Here is a 24,336-nt window from a genome sequence, read left to right on the forward strand (position 1 = left end):
AGCTTTGTCAAAAAAATATTACGTCCTTGGTGGAATTTTATAGAAAGAAAACAAAAAACAACAAATGGAGGGAAAAGTTCCCGAAAACACAATTGCAATAGAGGTATAAACTTATCACTAAAAACGATATAGAAGTTGAATTTTTCTTTCTAAAATTCTAATTAGAAATTTCAGCAAACTTTTACGATGCAAAAATGTCAAAATCAAAACAAATAAGCTGTTTGAAAAATCGGATCTTTTCCGTTTGTGCCCCCCTCCCCCCCCCCCCCAGCTTAGTGGGTGCATATTATTTGCAACCCCCAGATGCACGTGCAATATTTTTACATACATACAAATCAAAAGTCAAAATCATAAAAAATTATTTTTAGAGAAAATGGTATAAAGGTTTGCTTCTGCATTTTAGAACGTTCGAAGTTCCGATTTGTCGTCTTATTGACGCTAAAAAGTAACTATATGAAGAGGGCGGCGCCCCTATATAATTCAGATCCTAACGGTTGTAAAAAACAAAATGAGACTGATATCAGCCTCTTTATTGGGTTGCGCGCAATTTAATAACACGAAATGGTTGCTAGTGTTGACATAATCAGGAAAAATTAATGGAAAATTACACTAGAAGTGAATTCTACATTTATGGGATTTCTGATACCACTCATGCCTTTCTACGTCAAATATATCGATCGGACAAGATTGACTGAACTCAAAAAACTAGTTGAGCATATAATCCCCCGCTTGATGTCCTCTAGAATATAGTTCTTGTTTGTATGCAAATATTACCTTCGATTCAGTCTAATATAACTCAGGTGAGGCATCGGAGTTTGCGCTGTTAAACTTGTATACTCAGAATTATTTAGACTATTTGACTCTCAAAAAGAAAGTTTACCTCAAGTTAAAAAGTATCTTTTTGTGTGATAATTTCTGCAAATCTTGATTTTCACCCTTCAACTTTTTTTTATTCCGTGTCAGAAAAAAAACGCAAAATTGTTTTCTGCTTTTAGAAAAGACGACGCTGATGACGATAAACCGTCAGCTGCTGAAACCTCATCAAGCAAGAGTAGCAGCAAAAGTTCATCACACAAGACTGGCTCTGAGAAGAAACAGAGACCAAATTCAGCTAAAAAGACATCATCATCTACAGTAGCAAAAGAGCAATCTTCAATCCAAAAGGGAGCAGGAGACTCTACGACCATGGTCAACGGTCATCACACAGAAGCATCATCATCTAAATCTAATAAGTCAATGGATGTGACTAGGACTATAGCATCGTCATCGTCATCTGATGAGCACAATAACAGTTGTGACGTCATTAATGGGGTTATGGACTCCCCGAAAAGTGTAATCAATGGAGGTGAACACACTGCTGTTGTGCCAGAGCCATTGGATTAGACGCCACAACTTAAGACAAATTTATTATGTGAGTAAACTCTTTTGGCTGTAAAACGAAATCAGTGGTTGTTCGCAGTAGTTGCTTGTGCAAAACGTCTAATTCGGTTCGCATAGATCTCAATTGCCGTCATAACTTACGAATCGCCGAAAATTCAGACGAGATAAAATCCATTATAAAGCAATATTGCTGTGTTTCAACTGCACTCATTTTCTCCTTTCCGTTCTCTCAAAGTAATTTTTTCGGTAGAATTGTTGCAGCTTAAGATGAGTATCGAGACAATTTTTTCTGGGTTTCGTCTTGATAGGCGTTAATAGAGTTGATTTTTCTGGCCTCATTTTGTTGGTGAATTTGGAGTACATATTTTTTTGACCTGAAACAGATGAGGAAGGCAAGTGGGTTTGAGTTGTGGATTTACTCTTACTTTGAAAGTAGCGTGAGAGGAAGACTTTTATTATGTGACTTTTATCTGCACTTTCACTTCGTTTCACAATATCAATATTTTCTTCAGAATTCATGAGATATTGTTTTCTCACGAGCCATTGTTTGATCTACTTCTATTTTTATCACTGATTGTGCCCCAAAACATTTTTATTTAACTAATTGTAAGTAGGCTAATAATGGTTAATAGTTTCCTCAGCTACTCCATTGCCTGTTATTTGGCTTTTTGCAATTTAAAGTTTGAACTGTTTGGGAGTTATTGACAACTGTTCACACAATTTGATTAATTGCTCTTGAATGAAGTTCATAGCAATTATTGTAAACGTGTGTGTCTTTTTTAGGCAAAATTTTTGCTTGACAATTTTGACTTTTCGAGTGACTTTTACGCCCTTAACTTTTTGCGTTTCGCGTGATCTAAAGTTCTCTCTCAATCACAATTTCAAGCAGCTGAACTCAATTGGCGGCAATTTAATACTAAAAGTCAAATAAAAAGTGCGCCGAAACTGGTGTCATTTTTTACTTTAAATATTAATAGTGGTATGTTAACCTCTAATGTGGTTATTTGAAGCCCACTGTTGAACTTTTTAGTCCCATTTAGGCCCCAATGAAGCAGGCTGCAATGGATGAGAGCTCCCACTAGTCCTTCGAGAGCAATTCTTCCGACGTTTAGTCGGTTATTAATAGCCGCACAGCGATAGCTGGGGCTATTATTGGCCTTCTCTTGTTTTTTATAGCTGCGAAGCTGTAAGCTGAGCGTAGCTATATTGGGGTGCTCTTAGTTTTTTTTGTTTCGTCGTCTGACGCTTTATTTTCGTTTTACATTTGTTCTAGAACATTCTGTCTCGTCACTGCTTAAATGGCTTTTTCGCGCTTGATTTCACGCTTTCTGCGTGACCTAAATTGCGGTTATTCAGAAACAGAATCTGTTCCTAAAACAACGTTGATTGTAAGAAAACAGATTGTATGGTCCGACAGCCTAGTGGTTAAGGCGACTGGCTGTTAATCTGGAGATCGCCGGTTCGAGACGCGACAGGGAAACTTTTTTTGCACCCAAAAACAACCTCCTTTGAAATAAACTTGTAAATTTTATAGGGGGCGGCGATAACTATTATCAACTCACTTCTGTATCTTTTTCTATCTGTATTTTACGGCACGCAAGCCTATTTCGCAGCTATTCCGGCAATCTGCCGGCTATGTTTTTTTGTTTCGTCGTTGCGATTTTTTTTACGACCATATGACGTCACAGCCACTTCAAATCTGCTTTTTGTTCATTCGTTCATGCAATTTCTACTCAAGTGCGTGCGTGACGTCATTTCTCACTTTTAGTTGAGCGAGTTTTTTATTCATTCGCGTGATGCGTGATTTAATTGTCGGTCATACTTGACTTACTCTCAAAAATTACTTCCTCACTTTGAAGTTGACTTTTTATTTACTTTAATTCAAAGAGATAAGGTCAAATGGGTGTCTGTCACTCTAAATGAAGGTTATTTGAGAGCAGCTAATAGAGGCAGTAAAAATTTAGATTGATTTTTAACCAAAATATAACATCAGCCTTCAATGAAAAAGACGAATTTTTTTGGTCTGTCTTTTTACTGTTTTTTTTGGGACTGCAGATCTACGAAGCAATTGCGGCTATTTTCTGGCAATCTGCCAGCTATGTTGTTTATTTTGAGGTCAAGTTTGGTGACTAATTTGAGCTCGACGAAAACGGAAGTGGGGTGAAAAGTGAGTAGTGTGGTGGCCTGAAGTTTTTGAAGTTTAAGTTGAAGCAGACTGCGGAAACGGTGTTCAGCAAAAACTCAATGACTTTTTTCAGGTGATGCAGATTATGATCTTTATATCAGCCGCCATCAACCTCTCAACGGCTACTTATTAGGAGCTCTCGTTTTTTTAAAATTCGAAGAATTTGAATTGTATTGGGGCGCTGTCTTTTTTAAGATCTGTTCACAGATGGTCATAGAATCTTGAAGTCAAATTGTGATGACTTTGGTCACGCCGGAAAAGGAAATGGAGCGAAAAAGCGAGTGAAATTTCCATTCTAATTTTAAAATTGAGTGAGGAACCAGTGTTTGAACAAAAATTCGCATTATTGCTGGGGTTTTCTTTCACATGCGCCATTTTCACTTAATTTTTTCGGTTTTTTGATAGAATTCTTATCCCTTGGTTTTCCTAATCCAGTCATAGTCCTTTCTAGGTCCAGTTATTCGTTTAGTCACTGAAGTTTTAAGTAGGTCAGGACTTGGCCTGCTTTGTTTTCTTTTTTTATAATTAGCTTTACCTTTTGATAACGTTTTTCGTTTCAATAAGTCACGATTTTCACGTTTGACTCGACTTACCTGATTCACTGCTTCAACTGAATTGAGTTTAAATTCTTTCACGCATTAAATTGCGTATTGTAGTGAATACGGGCAATGTCAAAAGAGCAAAATCAAAAGAAACGGGATTAAAGCCCTGTCATTGAGTCATAGTTTATTAGGTTATCATCGATTGTTCATTAGAGCGATTGCTAGCTGACATTAGTATTAAGCTTAATAGCTTTCAGTTTAGAAGCTGAATTAAGTATAGCTTCAGAATCTAACTGAAACTACACACCGAATTAGAACACATTTTGAAACTTAGGAAAAAAATTCTCTTCTTTCTGGTTCAATCCTGATGTGAGTCAAGCGCGTCAACGGTGGCTATTTTCCGGTAATCTGCCGGCTATGTTTTCTAAATATTTTAAAAGTCAGTTCCTAGTTATTTTTAGGTCTAATTTTTTTTATCTTTTGTCGACGTATCATTTCATACAAATCAAGAGCTTCACGCTTGACGTCGGACTTAGCCGACTCGCTACTTCAAACAGAATTGAGTTTTGAGTTCTCAACTGAATAAAAACACGATAAGCCGGTAGATGCGCTTTTTACAAATAAGTTTTCAAGGGATTGCATCGAATTTTACTTGATTCATTACGTAACATATTTGGCTACACTGGATAAAAGGGTCTTATGTGCCATAGGAATTTTCTTTCACAAGTCGAATTGAATCAGGAAATAAAAATTTCCGGTCATAGGTTTTACCTTCGATGAGTGCAGTGCGTTCAAATTTTGTCGGATAGACGCTTGATCTCTGCGTGGTATAGAAATTATCCAAATGTCGAAATCGCTGTAATAAATCCTAGTCAATATTGTATTTGTCCATTGCCGTGAAAATAAAATCTCATGTTGAACAAATTTGTTCATTCATGTTTCTGGAAGTGACGTTGAGTGTTTTGATCTATTATTTTCAACTCCTTTCAACAAAAATAAGACAAGAAGCCGATTGAGCAAGACTTGGATATTTTATTCCCGGTTTGCGTCACCAACATTCACTTTTACACCTTGTTGAAAAGTAATAACAAATCCTAATTCAAGTGTGGAGAGGTTTATAAGCGATTGTTACGCAGATACAATTTCGGTGCTTGTTTGTATATTTATGCGTGTTTTATGACCATAATCGTCTTGCGCACTTACTGGTTGCCATAAATATTTTGAGCTAGATTGTATGGTTGGTAGTTAGGTGTTTGATAGCAAAACAGATATAAAATATGGCACCGTTTATTCCACAGTTTAGGCCTATATCAAAAAAGCAAGTGCCTTATTGTCTGAATTATTTTAATGATAGTAGGACTAAAATGATCGCGCAGGTATCTGGCAAGCAGGTTTTAAATAATGTGTTGATTGGTCTACAAAGTTTGCTTTGGGTTGTTGACACACATGTTTCATATTAAAAGACTCGCTTAGCATTGTTGTCCTGGGGCTCTTATCTAGATTGTTGAGGGGGAAACAATCCCTTAGGTGGAATAGTCGCAACTTGATAAACACTGGGCGGTTGCCAAACACGTTATGCGATTGCAGCTCAGCCTATTGGGCTTAATCTTAACTGCGTCACTCTAAGCTTAATAAGTCTAATTCCCTCCAATCTCAAATTAGAATCAAGTTCGCCTCTAAGTTATACTCTACGCGTCATTTCACTTCATTTCGTGTTGGATTTGCATGATAGTAAGCTAGCTGTGGTGGTTGTGCTAGTTGTAATATTTTGCGCATTTCATGCTTGCGGTTGATGGTGGTTTGAATTTATTGGGCGTATTCTTAATGTGTAGTCAGATTTTAATCGTCTGAATGCATAGTAGCCGCCAACTTCTCCCATCGATAGGGTTTTGAAGTTCCTTTCTTTTTACTTTTTGAGGCCATTAATACTGTGTCCTTTAGACGAACCCATTTTTGAATATGATAAGCCCCCATTTGAATGTAATAAAATTGTCACTTAGAACGGCTGTTTAGGTTGTAAAATTTTAATGAAAATTTACTTGTTAGGAAAAAGTTAGTACGTATGTATATGGGAATATGTGCCTTAAAACTTCTGTAAAAGAACTTGCTGATGGTGTTGTTTGGCATTAAGACTGTTTGCAACCGTCTGCTGCTTGTTCAAATTGTCGTTCCAACAATGATGGGTGTCTAACCATTCTATGCAGATTTTTTATAAGCAGCTAATTTGCTTTCTGACTATTTCACATCTAGTTTACGTTCTGTTACTCGTTAGCTAGAATTCAACGGTAATAAAACGATAAATTGTTAAATTTTTGGCGCTTTGCATGACTTTGTGTCAACAGTTTCGGAAAGCTTTTCTGGTTGCCAAAGTTTTGGACACGGGAATGTAAATTTTGGTCAGAATCTCAGCAATTTCGAAAGCTCTTTTGGCACATTTGTGGATTCATGGAGCAGGAGAATGCATTTCTCCAAGGAAGGCGGTTCCTCTATGAAGAGAACGCAAATAATTTTTATGCGCTAAATCATTTGTCAGGGGGTGTATATTATTAAGCGAACGATTTTTGTATGCATTTGGTGAATATTGTCAACATTTTGCTGAGCAGAAATTAGGCGAATACCAGTTTATACTGAAACATTTAAAGGTGGTACCTCAAAGTGCACTTGGTGCTATAAAAATTGTTGTCCAATACAATCCCTAATGAGTTATCAAAAGACGTAAAGTGTGCTATTTTGGACAAGGGTTTGCATCATTTTTCTCGTCCCCTAGAGAGACTGGCTCGATGCTAGCGAATGGAAAACGTGCGTCTTTTGGTGCCAATTAAGCCCGTCAGCATTAGGCTGGTATATAGCTCTTCGTGCTCTTGTTGGCTCGAACCGTACGGTTCACCGATGCTGCTGAAAAAGCAGAACTTCATGTGCGAAGGACAATTTGAGTTTTGACTTTTTCGGACCCCTCTTAACCAGTGCGTAAGCCTAAGATAGCTACAAATAAAGCTGACAACCCCTAGCGAATAATTCGAGAGCAATGTGCCCGATGGTAGAGGATTATTTTTATTTTGTAAGTTATTTTCTAATGAACACATTGCAGACCCTCGAGTCGAGTGGTTTTTCAAGTGTAGGTTAACTATGTTCATCAAAATGGTACACGCCCCTGTTGTGATACTTGGTAAAGACCCGAGCAGAGTCTTTGGCGAAGTGATGTTAGTAGACCAGTTTGTAGCTTTTGCCATTTGGCATTGCTTTTTTCTAACCATTTTCAAAAACCTCCAATCAATTTTCTTGTTTCGACCAGTGTTTCAAAAATTTCACTGTGTGTACAAAATTTTTGCTCATAACAGATTGACTGAATTGACCTCAGACCTATCTCTAAATGTTTGTTTAATCTATGTTTGTTTTTTTTTAATAGCCGCCTCATCTTCTCAGCCGGCTATTATAGCGCTCCTATTTTTTTTTTACAATTCAAAGAATTTGAATTGTATTGGGGCGCTGTCTTTTTACGACTCGAAGAGGAGTATTGGAGAAGTCCTTTTTTTTTAATCAATTTTATTGGAGTGATTTTTGAAGCGGGAAATGAAACGCGTGAAAAAATTTGGAGTGATTTTGGTGCTGAACAAAAGTAAAGAGCGGAGCGAAACGAGAGTGGTTTTTGTTCATACTGCTGTTTTTGAGAGAGCGAGAAATTGATGTGTGAAAAAATTTTCTCTAAGCGAGCGAAATTTTTTTGTTCACGTGCGGCATTTTAAAGCAGTTTTTTTCATTTTTTTGGTTAAGAGGTTTGGTTATGATTTTGTGTTAATTTTAGGCTCATTGCGGTAGCGGTTTGAAGGTTTCTGGAAATTCATATGAATTTTATGATAATTCGGAGGTTTTTCATTGATTTTGCTGATTTTCGGGCTAATTTTTGCGTTTTTTCGACGATTATTTTGTTTTACTGGCTCAAATGGGCATTGAAGAAACCGCTTCTACTTGAGCAAATTTATGATATCAATTGGTTACAGTTTTGTGGGTAAGAATCATTTTTTTGTTGAGAAATATAACAAAAGTATGGCGAAAATTGGAACCATTTTTCTTAATTTTTTTTTGCGGTTTTTCTTTTTTTTTGTTTTTAGCTAAGTTTCTTAGCCTATTATGACTTGCCTATTGTTTTGCGAGCGTCTGGATACCGTATTGGCTGAAGGGAATTTTTCTTGGGATTTATATGCTTTTGAAATATTAAAAAATTTAGTAACTTTTTCCAGTTTTTCAGTAAAAGTTGTTTTTAAGAGCTTTTTCATAATTTAGCCTAAAGTATTTTTTCAAAATTCACATAAGTAGTTTTTATAAGTACTCGTTGTTTTGATGAAGTTATTTTGGCAGCAAACGTTTTTTTCGGGATCTCAATTTATAACAAAATTTGATCAGATTTTTTATCATATTTTAACAGATTTGATTTTATTGTTTTTACTTTTTTGTTTCATGGTTTTGTTTCAAGATAATCATAATTTAGTGAAGGCACGTTTTGTTTGATTAGTAGTTGGATAACGTTTAAATGGATTTTCACTTCGAGTCGTTTCCGGAATTCTTCCGGCTATGTTTTTTTTTTTAAGGTCTGTTCACACATTTTCATGATTTTTGAAGTCAAATTGGAGTGGTGATTTTGGTCACGCCGAAACAGGAAATGGAGCGAAAAAGCGAGTGGTTTTGCGGCGTGAAATTTTTTCGCTCTAATTTTAAAGTAGAGTGAGAATACGGTGTTTGAACAAAAATTCGCTTTATCGGTAGTGGTTTTTTGTTCACATGCGGCAATTTCACTTTGATTTTTACTGTTTTTTCGATTTTTTGGATCGGATTTTTTTCTAAATGGTTTTTCCAAACCATTCATAGTCCGTTCTAGGTCTAGTTTTCTGTTTAGTCAATGAAAATTCTTTGAATTGTACGTCAGGACTTGTCCTGCTATGTTTTTTTACTTCGTCGAATAAAAAAATTTTCGCTTTACCTCATTTTGCCGCTTTTTCAACATTTTGCGTGATATCTTTTTGACTTCTCTAGACTAGTTTCTCTCTTCTCTCATTCTGCTAAAAGTGATTTTGAAGATCAGTTGCTCAGCAAAGCAATTCAAAATGAACAGAGTCAGTATAAAAAATTGAAGTCAGAAGTAGAAACGGGATAAACCCATAAAGCCCAATTTTAGATGCCCGCTATTTGAACGTCGTTCCTATAAGTCTTAGTTACCATCTCTAATGCTTATTGGTATTGATAGTAGCCCCTGTAGCCTCTCTCTCTAAGAAACAGAAGTACGTTATCTTCAACTACGAAATGCCATCAAAATAAATCGGACTTAAAAATGTTTTTGTACAAAAATCTTTTTTTTTCAATATCTTCTATTCTTTCAATCCCAATCATGCTTATTGGAATCAACGGCGGCTATTTTCCGGCAATCTGCCGGGTATGTTTCGTTATTGAAATAAGAGATGGGCGGAAATTGTACATTAATATTAAGTAATATTGTAAAGTTGACTTGGGCAAAATTATTTTACTCCTCTTTGAGATCGTAAGTAATTCAAAACTGTCTGCTACTTATATTTTTTTCATTGCGGTTTTTTTGTCTGAAAAGTGCTTTGATTTTGTATTAATTTTAAAAATCCGACATCTCGAAGCCGGGCTTTTCACAAGTTGAGGTGGAACATTTTGTTTGAATGTCGGATCTTTTAACATGTTTTTTTTTGCCTTAATAGACCGTAGATTTGCAGTCAAGTGAAATTCTAATTGTTGCTCACCCCTGGTAGATTTTGATAATCTATAGTCTTGTATTTTAAAGTTCTCTTTCCCTTGATAACATATATTGACTCTGGATGCTAGTAACCCTTCATATTGATGACGAAAGAACAGTTTCTCATGGTTGGAGAAAAAAATAATCGAAAATTGTATAAACAGATAGTTTGCTTCAGTTGGTGTTTGTTCAAAATTTGTTAGCTTTCCAGTTAAAACACTTGACGTTTCAAATTAAACACTAGCCACGTGCAAATTCCAAGGTTTTGTCTGGAGAAAAGTGAGCATCATTTTTTTTAAGTATCGGCGGTAGCTATTGAGTGCTTGTTTTTACAATCGGTGAACTGGATTGTATTGGTGCGCTGTTTTTTTACTTTCTCTCGGACAAGTTCAGGAACTTATTTGGCGGCAGTTTACTATTGAAAGTCAAGTTGAAACACGCACGTGCACATTTTAAGTGCCCAAAGTCTGCAGTGCCAGAATTTCCTACTTGGCCGGAAGTTGACTGTTGTGATTTTAGAACGTGCGCGTTTCGTGTTTTAAGCATGAATACGTGTAGAAGTCACCTCCTCGATAAAAGCAGAAGTTTTGAGTGGCTCCAAGCAGATTCACGTAACCATTCTTGAAAAATTGGCCGAAATATATCTTTGGTTTCCATGACTTTGACCCCATGAATTTTTAAATTTTGATCAAAATTGGGAATATTTGAATTAAGGTCCAGAATTATTTGTCAACTATGTCAAACTTGCAACGATTTTAGGTTCTGTTGGGTTATGGATTTTCGCAAGCGGAATAAAAAGCGTTTTTAACTAAGTAAAAGAATTAATTTCTCAAAAAAATGAGAGAATAACAAAATGATATTTTAGAAGAATTTAGAGATTTACAGGAGAGATCTGATTATTAGATCAAATGGTGATTTGAATTTGGGGATGAAAAAGGACTCAAAAATCAGCTGTATATATACCCATTATCAGTGTGAAAAAGTCAAGATACAAAACTAATCTTAGCACCGTGATTTATAATGGGGGTCGCAAGGGTTACCCAATATGGTTTGCTTCTGCAAATCAGTCGCAAAGGGAACCATAAATGGAATGCATTTGCACTTTTCTAAGAATTCACTCGCACTTCCGGAGATATCATCATCATTTAATACATGCTGGGAAGATTTTACATCACTTAATCTAACTCTAATAATAGTTATCTAGATTCACCAATTTGAACCGAATATTGATTCTCAGCACCATTTCTTGGCGATTCATTTATATAATTTCTTTGATCAAAGTCATATTGCTTGTCTTTCTAATCTGGTAAGTCAAACTTTCTTTCTAATTCTCACTAAGTTTAAGACTATAGTTTGTTCTAACACCCCCACTCAGACTTGAGCTGATTGTGTAGAGTCTGCTCCCATCAAAACTGCTCTGAATGTTTCCATTTTCGAAACGGGTAAGGACTTTGTGAAGATGTTCGCTGCCATTTTGTCTGTAGGGACGTAATGAATTGAAATAGTCCCATCCTCCGTCTTGTCCCGGATGAAGTGAAACTTTGTTTCGATGTGCTTGCTCCTTTTGTGCATGACTGGGTTTTGGCAAAGTCTGATACAACTTTGGTTGTCTTCTCCAATTGCTATTGGACGTTTCTGTTGGATGACAAAATCCTCTAGAAGTTGTTTCAGGTAGAGTGCTTCCTGAACTGCTGCTGCCATGCCCTGATATTCTGCTTCTGATGAAGAAAGAGCAACTGTGGCCTGCTTCTTGACACCCCAGCTGAGTGCTGCGCCACGTCCGTTGAGCTTGAAATAATAGCCCGTTGTTGATTTTCTGTCGTTCACGTCTCCAGACCAGTCTGCATCACTTTCCCCCACTAAATCATAACTAGCCTCTTTTGTGTAAGTAAGCTTTAAATCTTTTGAACCTTGAAGATATCGCAGAAGTCGTTTTCCGCACATCCAGTGTTGATTGGTAGGTGCATTCATGTGTCTGGACAGAATGTTGACTGTGAACATGATGTCTGGCCTCGTCTGTTTGGCCAGATACAAAAGTGATCCAACCAAGCTAATGTAGATCCTCTGGTCCACTTCTTCGTCTCCGTTCTGTGCTGTCTGGAGTTTCAAATTCAAATCAGCTGGAGTTCTTGAGGGTTTGCATTGATCCATTTGAAACCGCTCAAGCATTGTTTCTATGTAGCGTTCTTGGTTGACTGTGACTTTGCCCTCTTCTCGTCTGATTCTAAGACCCAGAAACCAGTGTAGTCTCCCTCTGTCTTCCATATGTGAAAGGTTGCTTCTAGTGCCTTCTTGACATCAGAGACCACTGTCATACTTCTTGATGCTACTATGATGTCGTCAACCCAGACCAAGATGAAGGTGTAATCCTCGGCCTCTGATCTTGCGAACAAGCAGTGATCGTTCCTGCTTCTGGTGAACCTCTGTCTCAGTAGAAAGTTTGCCAGCTCTTTGTACCAGTTGTTAGCAGCCTGTTTCAAACCATAAATTGATTTATTTAGTCGACATAATAACTTTTCCCCATCTGATCCGCGTTTTACAAACTCCTGTGGCTGTTCCAGATACACTTCTTCCTCGATTGGTGAGTGCAGGAAAGCAGTCTTGACATCAAATTGGTGCATCACATGGCCCTGCTTCGCTGATAGCTGAAGTAGAATCCTGAATGTCTCTGGCTTACAGGTAGGCGCAAAAGTCTCAAAGTAGTCCAGTCCTTCCACTTGTTTGAAGCCTTTCGCCACATAGCGCGCTTTGTATTTGTCCACTTGACCACTGGGTCTCAATTTCACTTTGTAGACCCATTTGCCCGGTATGACGTCCCTGTCTGTGGGTGGTCTCACTAGGTTCCAAGTCTCGTTGTCTTGGAGTGCCTTGACCTCGTCCTTCATTGCCCGGGTGCCACTGGTCCCAATCGTCACCTTGCTTGGCTTCGTAGACTGTTTTGGTTTCCACATAGTCGCCCTCAGTCACAGCAAGATGGGTCCTGACTTCTCCAAAAAATTGCGGAACATTCCTTGCTCGTGTCCCTCGTCTGGGCTCTGCTCTGTCCGCGTGTTCCAGTGCATCTTCATTGAAGCCAACTGTCTCTAACTGTGAGAAGTCTTTTGTGTCACTGTCTTCCAGTGACTCTGAGTCTCTGTAACTCCCTCTTGTTGCAGTAGATCCTTCATCTAGTGCTGTTTCTCCAACATCTGAGGCGTCTGGTCTCAGTGTTGTTTCTTGAGTATTCACGCTCCCTGCGTCATGCCACTCCTCCTTTATTGCAGTAGATGTGTCCTGCCGTTCTCTGTTGTCATCATCTTGATGACCATCATCTGGGTGCCAGATTACCAGTTCCGACCCATCATCTAGTAGGTCAGCCGTTTCTTTGTTGTCAGGGATTGAGCCCACTTCAGACTCCTTGATGATCACATCTCGAACTGCCATCACCTTGCGTGTGTTGGGTATGTACACCAGGTATCCGTTTTCTCCTTCAGTGTAACCCACAAACTTTCCTTCCAGTGCCTTGGGTTCAAGTTTGCTGACTTCTCTGTCCCTCTTCCTCATGAAGACTGTGCAACCAAAAATAGATAATTTACTAATTGAAAGCTTAGGTTTTATACCTCTCATCAGCTCTGCTGGGCATTTTTCTTCTCGTCTCACAACCAAGTTTCTGATCCTTGCTGCGTGAAGAATTGCTGCTCCCCACATCTTGGGAAGTCCTGAGTCAATGAGCAAACATCTTGCCATCTCCAGCAGTGTCCTGTTGCACCTCTCAGCTAACCCATTCTGTTGTGGCGTCTCTGGTATGGTCTTTTCCTGTAGAATGCCTGCATCTAAGCAGTACGTCTTGAACTGCTCTGAGAGAAACTCCTTCGCATTGTCTTGCCTCAGCTTCTTGGGCGTCCCCACACTGAGAACAAATTTCTTCAGGCTGGCCAGTGCTTCACTCTTTGCCTTAAGCAAGTCCACAAACACAAACTTCGTGTACTGGTCTGCACACACTATGCAGAACCGGAACCCTGACAGTGACTCTACTCTGAAAGGTCCCATCACGTCTGTGAACACCCTCTCCAGCTTCTCTTCTGCTTGGGTCTCTGCCACTCTTGGTACTGGAGTCTTTGTGATCTTGGCCAATGCACACACATTGCATACATCATCGAGTTCCCCCACTGTCTCTGGTGCATACCTGACCACATCCGCTTGATTCAAATGACCCAATCGTCTGTGCCACTTCCTTGCACTGTCAAGTTTAACGCTGTTGGAACTCATCTTGAATTCTAGAACGCTGCAGGGTAAGTAAAACAAATTATTTTCTTGTGTTAGTTTTACCCGAGTTCCCTTCTGGAGTTTCATGCAGCTGTTTCCTCTCTCGAAAGTGAAGCTATGTCCCCACTCCGTGCATCTTGAGACTGATAGCAGGTTTGAAGAATAGTCCGGCACACACAACATTTTTGAGTTCGAATTCCCCTTTGTTTGAGGGTATGCTGATCCTCACACAGCCTCTGCCCACCACTCTGGAAGCCTCTCCGTTGGGATTTCTGACCACTGATTGAAAGTCCAGGAACGCATCGATGTTCGTCACTATGTGATCTGTACAACCACTGTCCACTAGCATGCCTGCTGTCTTCCACTGGGTAAGAGCTGCCCAGCATTCCTCGTCTGGTGTAGCCAATGTTGGACCCATTTCCACTGACTCATGTTTGCCTCCATCTCTTTGTGTCTTGCATGCCCTGTCTAGGTGACCCTTCTCACCACACTTGCTGCATTGTGCTGTCTCCTTCCTGCAGTCCTTGGCAAAGTGTCCAGGGATCCCACACACAAAGCAGTTTCCTTTCTTGGGTCCCTTCTTGAAGTCACGCTTCACTGCCAGTGACACTGAACCACTTTGTCCCTTGTGTCTCTGCACCGTGCTCTCATGAAAATTCTGCAGCTTTTTCCTCAACTCTGTGAAGTTCGTTGCCGGGTTGAAGCTTTCCTGTATAACAAAACTTTCATACCTCATTGGCAGACCAGTGAGGACCAAGGCGTTGAAGAGGGTCTCTGAGACTGCTTCCCCTGCTTCTTGTAGCCTTGTGAGCAACTGCTGTCCTCAGATGAAGAAGCTGTCCAAATCCTCAGAATCCTCGAGCTGCAGTCGAGCAAGCTGTGCCACTAAAGTCACCACTGTCGGCGTCTCCACACTCTGAAATCTCTCTTGCAAAAGCTTCCAAGCCTTTGCTCCATCTCCAATGCCGTCATCTCCCACACAGTCATGTCTCATCAGCATGAGGGTTGTTGCATCTAGAGTCAGTGCCAGATGGCACCACACATTGTTCCGTTTCTCCTTGATGTCTGCAACTTCCTTCTCATATGCATCCTTCAGCACCCTGTGGTTCTTCTTATCATTGGTTGCCCCATTGGCCAGTGGCGCAGGCTCATTGGGTTGCTCCTCTGTCCCCAGTAGTGATTTGTAGAGTCCCTTTGTCTGCATCATCGCCACAAATCTTGTGCTCCAGATTGGAAAGTCCTGTGCCTTTCCTGTGTAGGTCAGCAGCTTCACTGTCTGTTGATCCATTGAAGTTTGAGCAGGCAAAACAGTTGTGAAAAGAAAAGGTACTAAGCAGAAAAGGATTATGACTGTCAACAACAAATTAGTTTTGTTTTGGAAATTAATTTTATTACTTAGAATATTGCTGGGCCCATAACCTGTTGGGTTATGGATTTTCGCAAGCGGAATAAAAAGCGTTTTTAACTAAAAGAGTTATTTTCTCAAAAAAAATGAGAGAATAACAAAATGATATTTTACAGAAGAATTTAGAGATTTACAGGAGAGATCTGATTATTAGATCAAGATGGTGATTTGAATTTGGGGATGATAAAGGACTCAAAAATCAGCTGTATATATACCCATTATCAGTGTGAAAAAGTCAAGATACAAAACTAATCTTAGCACCGTGATTTATAATGGGGGTCGCAAGGGTTACCCAATATGGTTTGCTTCTGCAAATCAGTCGCAAAGGGAACCATAAATGGAATGCATTTGCACTTTTCTAAGAATTCATTCACACTTCCGGAGATATCATCATCATTTAATACATGCTGGGAAGATTTTACATCACTTAATCTAACTCTAATAATAGTTATCTAGATTCACCAATTTGAACCGAATATTGATTCTCAGCACCATTTCTTGGCGATTCATTTATATAATTTCTTTGATCAAAGTCATATTGCTTGTCTTTCTAATCTGGTAAGTCAAACTTTCTTTCTAATTCTCACTAAGTTTAAGACTATAGTTTGATCGATATTCTAACAGGTTCAATCTAAATGAAAAAACTATGTTGATGTTGATGACAATTTTAAGGGATCTCATTTAATATAAAGACTTGCAAAGTTTTCCGCTTTCGACTTTTGATGGTCGTCTATAATTGCTCTGAAACCAAGCGATTATATTAGTCCTGCAGTCTTTTTGGAATTTTCGCTAACCAATTTTTTTTTCTGACGCTTTAAGTTCTCTTCGTTAAGAACGTAATAAAGTGGTAAATCCCAGAGGGCATCAGGTTGCCGAGCAGCTCTTCTAAAGCCTTACGCCCTTCTGGTTCAAGTATGCGATTAATCGGAACTGTCTTGAGGAGACAAATTCATGGCTTGAATGACGGTTCTTAGAATTTGACCCCCCGTCAGTCCTCCCCTCTTCGACACACACGTGCACTCAGGCATACATACTTACCCACCCCCACCACCACAACCAACCTCCTCCTCCTGGCGATTCATGCCCCCGGTCCAGTCCTCAGAACCTGGCTCCTCCGAATGCACGCCATAATGCTACGGTCACTAAGCCCCAGCTGGCAACTACAGTAGACAACAGCTCGCTGGTCGTTTCAAAGCGTAAGTCGGTTATTAATAGACGCACAGCGATAGCTGGGGCTATTATTGGCCTTCTTTTGGTTTTTTAATTTCGTCAAGATTTTTGTTACGGCCATGACGACACAGCCACTTTTTGTTCATTCGTTCATGCAATTTCAACTAAATTGCATGTGTGACGTCATTTTTCGCTCTTCGTGGAGCGAGTTTTTTTGTTCATGCGTTTTTTGTTCAGATTAAATTTTTGGTCACACTTGACTTACCTCACTCTCAAAAATGACTTCCTCACTTTGAAATTGACTTTTATTTACTTTAATTCAAAGAGATAAGGTCAAATGGGTGTGTGTCACTCTAAATGAAGGTTATTTGAGATCAGCTAATAGAAGCAGCAATAACTTATACAGATTTTTAATCAAAATATAACAGATCAGCCTTCAATGAAAAGACGAATTTTGGTCTGTCTTTTTTACTGTTTTTTTAGGCTGCTGATCTACAAATCTATTGAGGCTATTTTCTGGCAATCTGCCAACTATGTTTTGTTTTCTGAGAATATCTTAGTTAGGTTTTGGTTGTTTACGATTTTTGCTTTGAGTTTTTGTTCTGCGTCCTTTGTCTTTTTAATGACTAAGTTTCGCAATAGTTTGAACTCATTTTGTCTATGGTTTTTCCGACAAGAGTTAAATATATCATGATTTTGTAATTGCTGCTATGAGAAAACACAAAGCTAACTTTTTCTCTGATTTTTAGCTGGAATTTTTTAATAGTTTTGAATGGTTATTAATTTCTGCAAAATTTCTTGGGGCCTTGATTTTAGACTAAAGAAGGCCTATTTGCCTTTGCATTGTTCTGTTTCTGTCTTTTTCATGACTAAATTTTTGCAATAATTTAATCTTCTTTTTTGCATGTGATATCCAACAAGAGAGAGACTTATGTCTTATTTTTGTCTTAACTGCTGTAACTCCAAAGAAAAGTATGTTTTCTTGAGTCCTATTTGAAAAATTTAACGTACTTTCCAAGAATATTTTTTGCCTCCTTATGCTTTTACAATAATTTTTTTTGGATCGCTGAATTAATTGCTGAATTCTAGTTTTTTAATACTAGTATCGTGAGTTATTTTTTAAACCTGTCAGTATTTGACCATCATGGGCAGTTGGGCCAGTTTTCAACGTTACAAAATGTTTTCAGTAGAAAATTTTGTGGCATAAAGATTTCAGTGAGTTTTTAAATCAAATTTTGTGTTTTAAATCTGTGTGGCTTTTATATTGTTAGTCTGACTTGTTACAATGATTTTAATGCTCAAATCTTTCTCGTTAATAGCTGCCTTAGCTTCTCAGGCTTATCTATTATAGCGCTTCTATTTTTTAATTTCAGGTGAATGCATGTCACTCTAAATGAAGGTTATTTGAGAGCAGCTAATAGATGCAGCAATGACTTATACAGATTCTTTATCAAAGTATAACATCTCATCCTTTAATGGAAATTGTTTTTTGGTCTGTCTTTTTAAACTGCTTTACTCACTTTACTGACTCACTTTACTGTTGCTTCAGCCGCATTTTTGACTTTTTGGTGGATGGAACTCAATGCCAGATGGAACTCAATTGAACTTTTTTTGGTTAAGACGTCCGTGGCCGATTGATATCTATTGCGTTGTGGAAAAATGATAATTTAGTAAACGCAGTTGAGAAACTTAATCGATCAGGGGAATATCTGGAATATTTTTGTGATCTTCAATTTACGTAATGTCATAGTGGTGCATTGATGCTATTTTCCTGTAATCGGTCGTATATCTTTGCATAATGGTATGCAAGAATAGGGAAGCACCTTCTTTATAAGTGCTGCTCTAAAATAAAACAGTTCTACTCAGCTAAATGATGTAAAATAGAATGATTTTTAGGACTTGGTGCATATTGAAAACTCGGGGACTTGCTGTCACAATTTCCAACACCCACATCCGATCTTACTGCCTGCCATAATCAAGTTCTCCTTGGAAGTCCGAACAGATCTCACTTCAACACATGTTGCCAGAGTCGCTCAGGAGTCTGATGTCGAGAGATTTCGGGTGGCTTTAACTCAAAAACTGCTTTTAATGCAAACTGACTTTCAAGATCATGCGATTGAAACTGCGATGGTTTTGAATTCTTGGACTGATGAAGAAACATTAAAAACTGATCTAATAAAATTTTGAAAGAAATTAATTTGCTGTAACCTAGTCTACGTTGTAATCTTGCCTCTCTAGCTCTTATATCATCATGTGTATAATATAATGAACAAATGATAATAAAAATGAAAGTAATAATGATACATGGATTAGTTTCACTTCACAAGCACTCCATATAATGTTTTTACGACATTGTCTTGAAAGATTGATATATATTTGTATTCTACTCTTATGATATTCCTTGATATTTTCCTTTTAATAAACCTGTAAAATAGGACCAAGAATTTTGGCCGATTGTCTTTGAATGGTCCCTAGACATTTGATTGATAATGCCATTTTTTGTAACATAATCTTTATTCAAGGCATTTTATTGGTGCTCAAAAAAATTGCCACGGGGGCCAAACTAGATTTGCCCATTCCAGATTTCTAAGTGTTATTTTTTGTCTTTAGTGAATCTAATGTGTTCAAAAAAAATCAAATGTCTAGTGCTTTGTTGTTTAAAAATATCAGCAATAATTGACCTTTACTATTTGTCCATTGATTGTTGAGATAATTAATAGTTTTCTCTGGCCTGCTGCGTGTGGAAATAGCTGTAACAACCTAGTAATCCATAAACTATGGGACTTTTAGTTAATCAGACACTGCTTTAATAATGACTCCATCCTTTGCAGCAGCAGGTCAAGAGGTGATGTGATAACCACAATAACATTTGCCTTTAATGTTTGGATTATTTGGGTTGAAATATCCAACGAGATGAAGTTAATGCGGCAAAAAAGACTAATTTCGAAGTTAAAATTTTGAAGTTTTGTCTCGTTGGTGTTGTCTGATTAATTGTGTAGTGCATTTCTAACTAATACTGCCTTTAATACACGTGCTATTAATACTCATTGGTTTCTCTCTAAGCCAGTTACGCCCCCCCCCCCCCCATTCTACCCTGAAGGCTATCCGAAAACTTCCGAAAAACTAAAATTGGTTCCGTACTCCAAACGTAGCCCACTCAGCACTATTAATCAACTGGAAGTGTTATTGTTGTTCATTAGACTTTGCCAAACGTCTATGATCTCAAGCATTGAGATAATTTTCAAGTTTTGGTTCTAAAGTCTGTGCCAGAAATTTGCAAGAGGGTGAAAACATTTCAAGCCTTATACGGGTTGTCTCTAAATTTTGAGAATTTGTATCTAAGTTGCGACAAAATGCATAGCAGTTGTCACAATAGCTATTCACTGGATTTGACGCTGGGTAGGGGGTACGGGGTTCCTTGTAGGGTTGTGTGTTATGTTAGCGCGAGAAACCCTCGTGGGCTGCTGTGCCCTTAATTCTCTCTGTGCTCAAGTGATCACTCTCATTCCTTAACTCTACTCAAATTTTTATTTTGCACTCCAAGTGAAAATACTCTCTATATACAACTGAGCTGTTGTTTGGTGACAAATCAGAAATGCTTTTATCAGAAGTGAGGCTGGCATCCTCTGACTGCTGTTAATGTTGTTGTTGTGTCATATTGCGTTGCAAATGGTGCTTTAATTCTCATTTGACTGAGCTTGGAAAAATTTGGCTTGTTCAGATCCCACCCGGGACTAGAACCTCTGCACCCCATCTAATGGGGGTCTTAATCGAGGTGTTTTCCCCAAGTATGGGGTCTTTAATGCGATAGGGTCGAAAGTTCAATGAGACATAGGCAAGGCTTTATAGGATACGGGAAATTTTTCTGTTGTGGAAAAAAAAGTCATCTCGCATCCTAGCTGTGCGTTTCCAGTTAAGCTCAAAATGCACGATGGATGAAATTTTGTGGTAAAGATAATAAACTATTGTCTTGTTGAATTTTCTCTGGTCCCTGCTGCTGAGTAACAATAATCGTGAACAAACTGTTGCGAGGTGTTAAGGATCTTGTGTAGGTAAAAACGAAGAGTGGCATATGAACATAATTACATAATGAAGTTCACGCTATGAGCAAACTGGTGAATTGTGTACACTTATTGCAAAATAACTGTCATTGTCTGCTACTACAGCTAGTGTCGTATGTTTCTACTCAAATATATCATACAAATATGAGCTGAACACCACAAAAGACACGTGTCAAACACTTTTTTAATAAACTCTTTGCCACCTGGTTTTGATTGTTCAATCAGTTAACGTTCCAAGGGTAAAGATTAGAACCAACTTGAAGTTTAAGTTGAGTTTAATTCACTTCAGTTCAAATAAATGTCAGATGCAAAAAATTTAATCCAAAAAAAATTCTATGTAAGAGGGAAGATTTCCATCAAGAATTCTGACGAAATAATTTTAATTTGAAGCAGGTGGCGCACTTGCTCTACTTATTTACCTAAATTTTTCCCAAATCTAAAAACTATTGGTATCCAATGAATTACATCCAAGTGTCTAAGTTAAACGGAACAAATATTCGAGGCACAGGTGAAGTAAGACAAAATTAAACTGCTTGAAATTCCAAATTCCTTTTTTTTGCAGGGAACAATTAATCGCTAACGCAAACAAACAAAAGAGTACTGGAAAACAAACAAACGCAAACAAACAAAAGCAAACAAACAAAAAATTCTATGTAAGAGGGAAGATTTCCATCAAGAATTCTGACGAAATAATTTTAATTTGAAGCAGGTGGCGCACTTGCTCTACTTATTTACCTAAATTTTTCCCAAATCTAAAAACTATTGGTATCCAATGAATTACATCCAAGTGTCTAAGTTAAACGGAACAAATATTCGAGGCACAGGTGAAGTAAGACAAAATTAAACTGCTTGAAATTCCAAATTCCTTTTTTTGCAGGGAACAATTAATCGCTAACGCAAACAAACAAAAGAGTACTGGATCTCATTCTCGGAAAGGTTGAAAAGGAGCCATGACCTGCTCTAAATTGAATTCTCACTTGTTTCAAAACAATAATGAGATTATTGTTAGCACTCACTTGTTTCAAAACAATAATGAGATTATTTTTAGCACTCACAAGTATCGCCAACTTCTTCAATTTCGCAGAAACATATTTCGAAGATAGAGCTGCAAATTTTTTGTGATAAAGACGATTCATTGTTTAATAGCCGCACTGCGATAGCTGGGGCTATTATTGGCCTTCTCTTTGTTTTTATTTTCGTCGTCATGATTTTTGTTACGACCATATGACGTCACAGCCACTTTTTGTTCATGCGTTCATGCAATTTCAACTGAATTGCATGTGTGACGTCATTTTTCGCTCTTAGCGGAGCGAGTTTTTTTAATCATGCGCGTGATTAAAGTTTTAGTCACACTTGACTTAACTCACTCTCAAAAATGACTTCCCCACTTTGAAATTGACATTTATTTACTTTAATTCAAAGAGATAATGTCAAATGGGTTTGTGTCACTCTAAATGAAGGTTATTTGAGATCAGCTAATAGAGGCAGCAATAACTTATACAGATTTTTAATCAAAATATAACTGTCATACATCATCAATTAATTTAGTGCAGTAAATTTATTATACGATGTAATTATTTTGTTTTAGTGTACTTATTCGCGAAGGGCATGAGTAGAATAGTCTGTTATCTTAATTCTCGCATCGGGAAATTGTTGTTCATGATCGCTGTGACTTCTGAAATATCATTTTACTTTCAGTATCACTCTTTTAGTTTTGCACTTCGCGAACAGTTGAATAATTAACTTATTCTTCTCTAACCGTCTTAACTAGTCAAGTAAACTAGACAAGTATTTGCCAAGCGATTCGCTAAGAGAATTCAATTATAAACTATACAAAGCGCACCCGCCGCGCAAGTTAGCAAAGTAGAAACATAATTGCAACTCGCGACTCAAAATCAAGTACATAATTTCATTTGTGTAGGACATGGTGCAGTCAGCAACTCAAAAGCGGACCCCACTTGGCATTGAGCCCTTTTGGGAAAAGCCTAGCGTTGATCCTCCATTGAAGTGGGAGAAGTGGTAGATGCAGGCTAAATTGGCTCTCCTTGCGAAGGATAATATTGCTCTAGACATTCTATTAGAACCGAAACCCGAAACAGTACAACTACCACTTGAACCCATCTATGAGAGTACAATAACAGGATCGTCGGCACAATCGGAGAGGGAAAGACTAGCAAGGAACGCACAACTAAAAATGAACTGGAAAAATCGCTGCCAGAAACAAATGGAGATAGGAAGCATGTGTGGAGACAAACCATGGACACAGGCAGACCGAAAGACTGAGTCAATGCTATATCTCTGTTTGGGCACCGAGGGAAGACGAATTGTTTGTAGCAGGAATCCGCACCTCACGATGGACATCTTAACAACAGCTGAACTTTGGAACATCATGGAAGCCACATTTATCCGCCAACGCAACATTACCTTTGATAGGTATATGCTTCTCACTGCCAAACAGTCGAAGGGAGAGTCTATCGAGCACTTCATCGGCAAACTGAAGGAATTATTCGAGAATTGTGAACTTGGAAGCCAAGAGGACACTCTGATTAGAGACTTGTTTATTGCAAACATGCAAGACCCAGAAATTCAGAGTGAGTTACTTCGCGAAACTCTTGAACCAGCCCAAGCTCTGCGTTGGGCCATAAATATGGAACTAGGACAAAGAAACCAACTACAAATCACAAATTCGCAACCCGCATCGCATGTCAACGCGATAACTTCTCAACGACTCTTTTGACAACCAAGTCAACAACCACAAACTTCTAGTTTCACTCGACCATCAGATCAACTATGTAGAAATTGTGGTTTAACTTGGTCAGCAAATCACAAGGACAAGTGTATTGCAAGAGGCAAGACCTGCAATAACTATGGTTTACAAAATCATTTTTCACGAGTGTGCCGAACACCGAAGTCCTCATCAAATAAGTCTACCCGCTTGACTGTTAACTCTGTTGAAGACACCCCAACTGATCAGACGGTGAACGCAATTCAAAATATGGACTATAACCCTCAATGCGAATCAGACTACAATAGCTCAGATGATAACATGGTCGCCAGCATTGCAAGTAACTCTATACAAATCGAACCAAAGAATACTACGTTACAAAGTGGAAATACCCAAGTAGGACTACTCATTGACTCAGGCAGTGTGTGTAGTATTTTGACCGAGTCTCTTGCGGCGGAAAAAGTGGACAATTCCCCTCTTGCCCGATGGTTGATGACAACACCCCCTCAGGAACTCAAAGCATTCGCAAGCGAACCCATAAATGTTATGGGTATGATACAAGCACCAATAGCGAGCAATGGGTGGCGAATCGAAGACGCTGAATTTGTGGTAGTTGGTGACGGACTAAAACCACTAATTGGTAGAGATGTGTTTGATGCCCTCGGAATCTCGGTTACCCAAACCCCAAACTGAAATGAAGGTAGTATGGTCAACGCAATCACATCTCAATGTCCCTTCAAAACACACATTGAAAAACAATTCCCACAACTCTTCTCACGAGTTGGTCGGTCAAAAATCTATATAGTTAAATCTAAGTTTCATAAAAACTTTCAACCAAAACATCAAAAGGGTAGAAGTGTACCCATTAATTTAC

General features: G+C 38.3%; 1 protein-coding gene across 3 annotated transcripts in view; it reads left to right on the top strand.

Moving 5' to 3' along the window:
* Positions 1 to 19,224, top strand: part of LOC142356543 (clustered mitochondria protein homolog) — a 76,905-nt gene extending 57,681 nt beyond the window's left edge. Inside the window, exons 16-18 of one of the 3 annotated variants that reach the window (XR_012761437.1) lie at positions 996 to 1,411; positions 16,481 to 16,702; positions 18,573 to 19,224. Coding sequence is in view for 2 of the 3 variants with exons in the window: in XM_075408429.1 (XP_075264544.1) it covers positions 996 to 1,383 (388 nt within the window). In the remaining variant the exon portion in view is untranslated. Of the gene's footprint in view, positions 1 to 995; positions 1,412 to 16,480; positions 16,703 to 18,049; positions 18,071 to 18,572 lie in introns of those variants that run through there. The other 2 variants (XM_075408429.1, XM_075408432.1) reach the window with 2 other exon arrangements.
* Positions 19,225 to 24,336: the final 5,112 nt, after the last annotated feature.

Source organism: Convolutriloba macropyga, chromosome 2, assembly GCF_964194025.1.
Source record: "Convolutriloba macropyga chromosome 2, txConMacr16.3, whole genome shotgun sequence".
Lineage (NCBI taxonomy): Eukaryota > Metazoa > Xenacoelomorpha > Acoela > Convolutidae > Convolutriloba > Convolutriloba macropyga.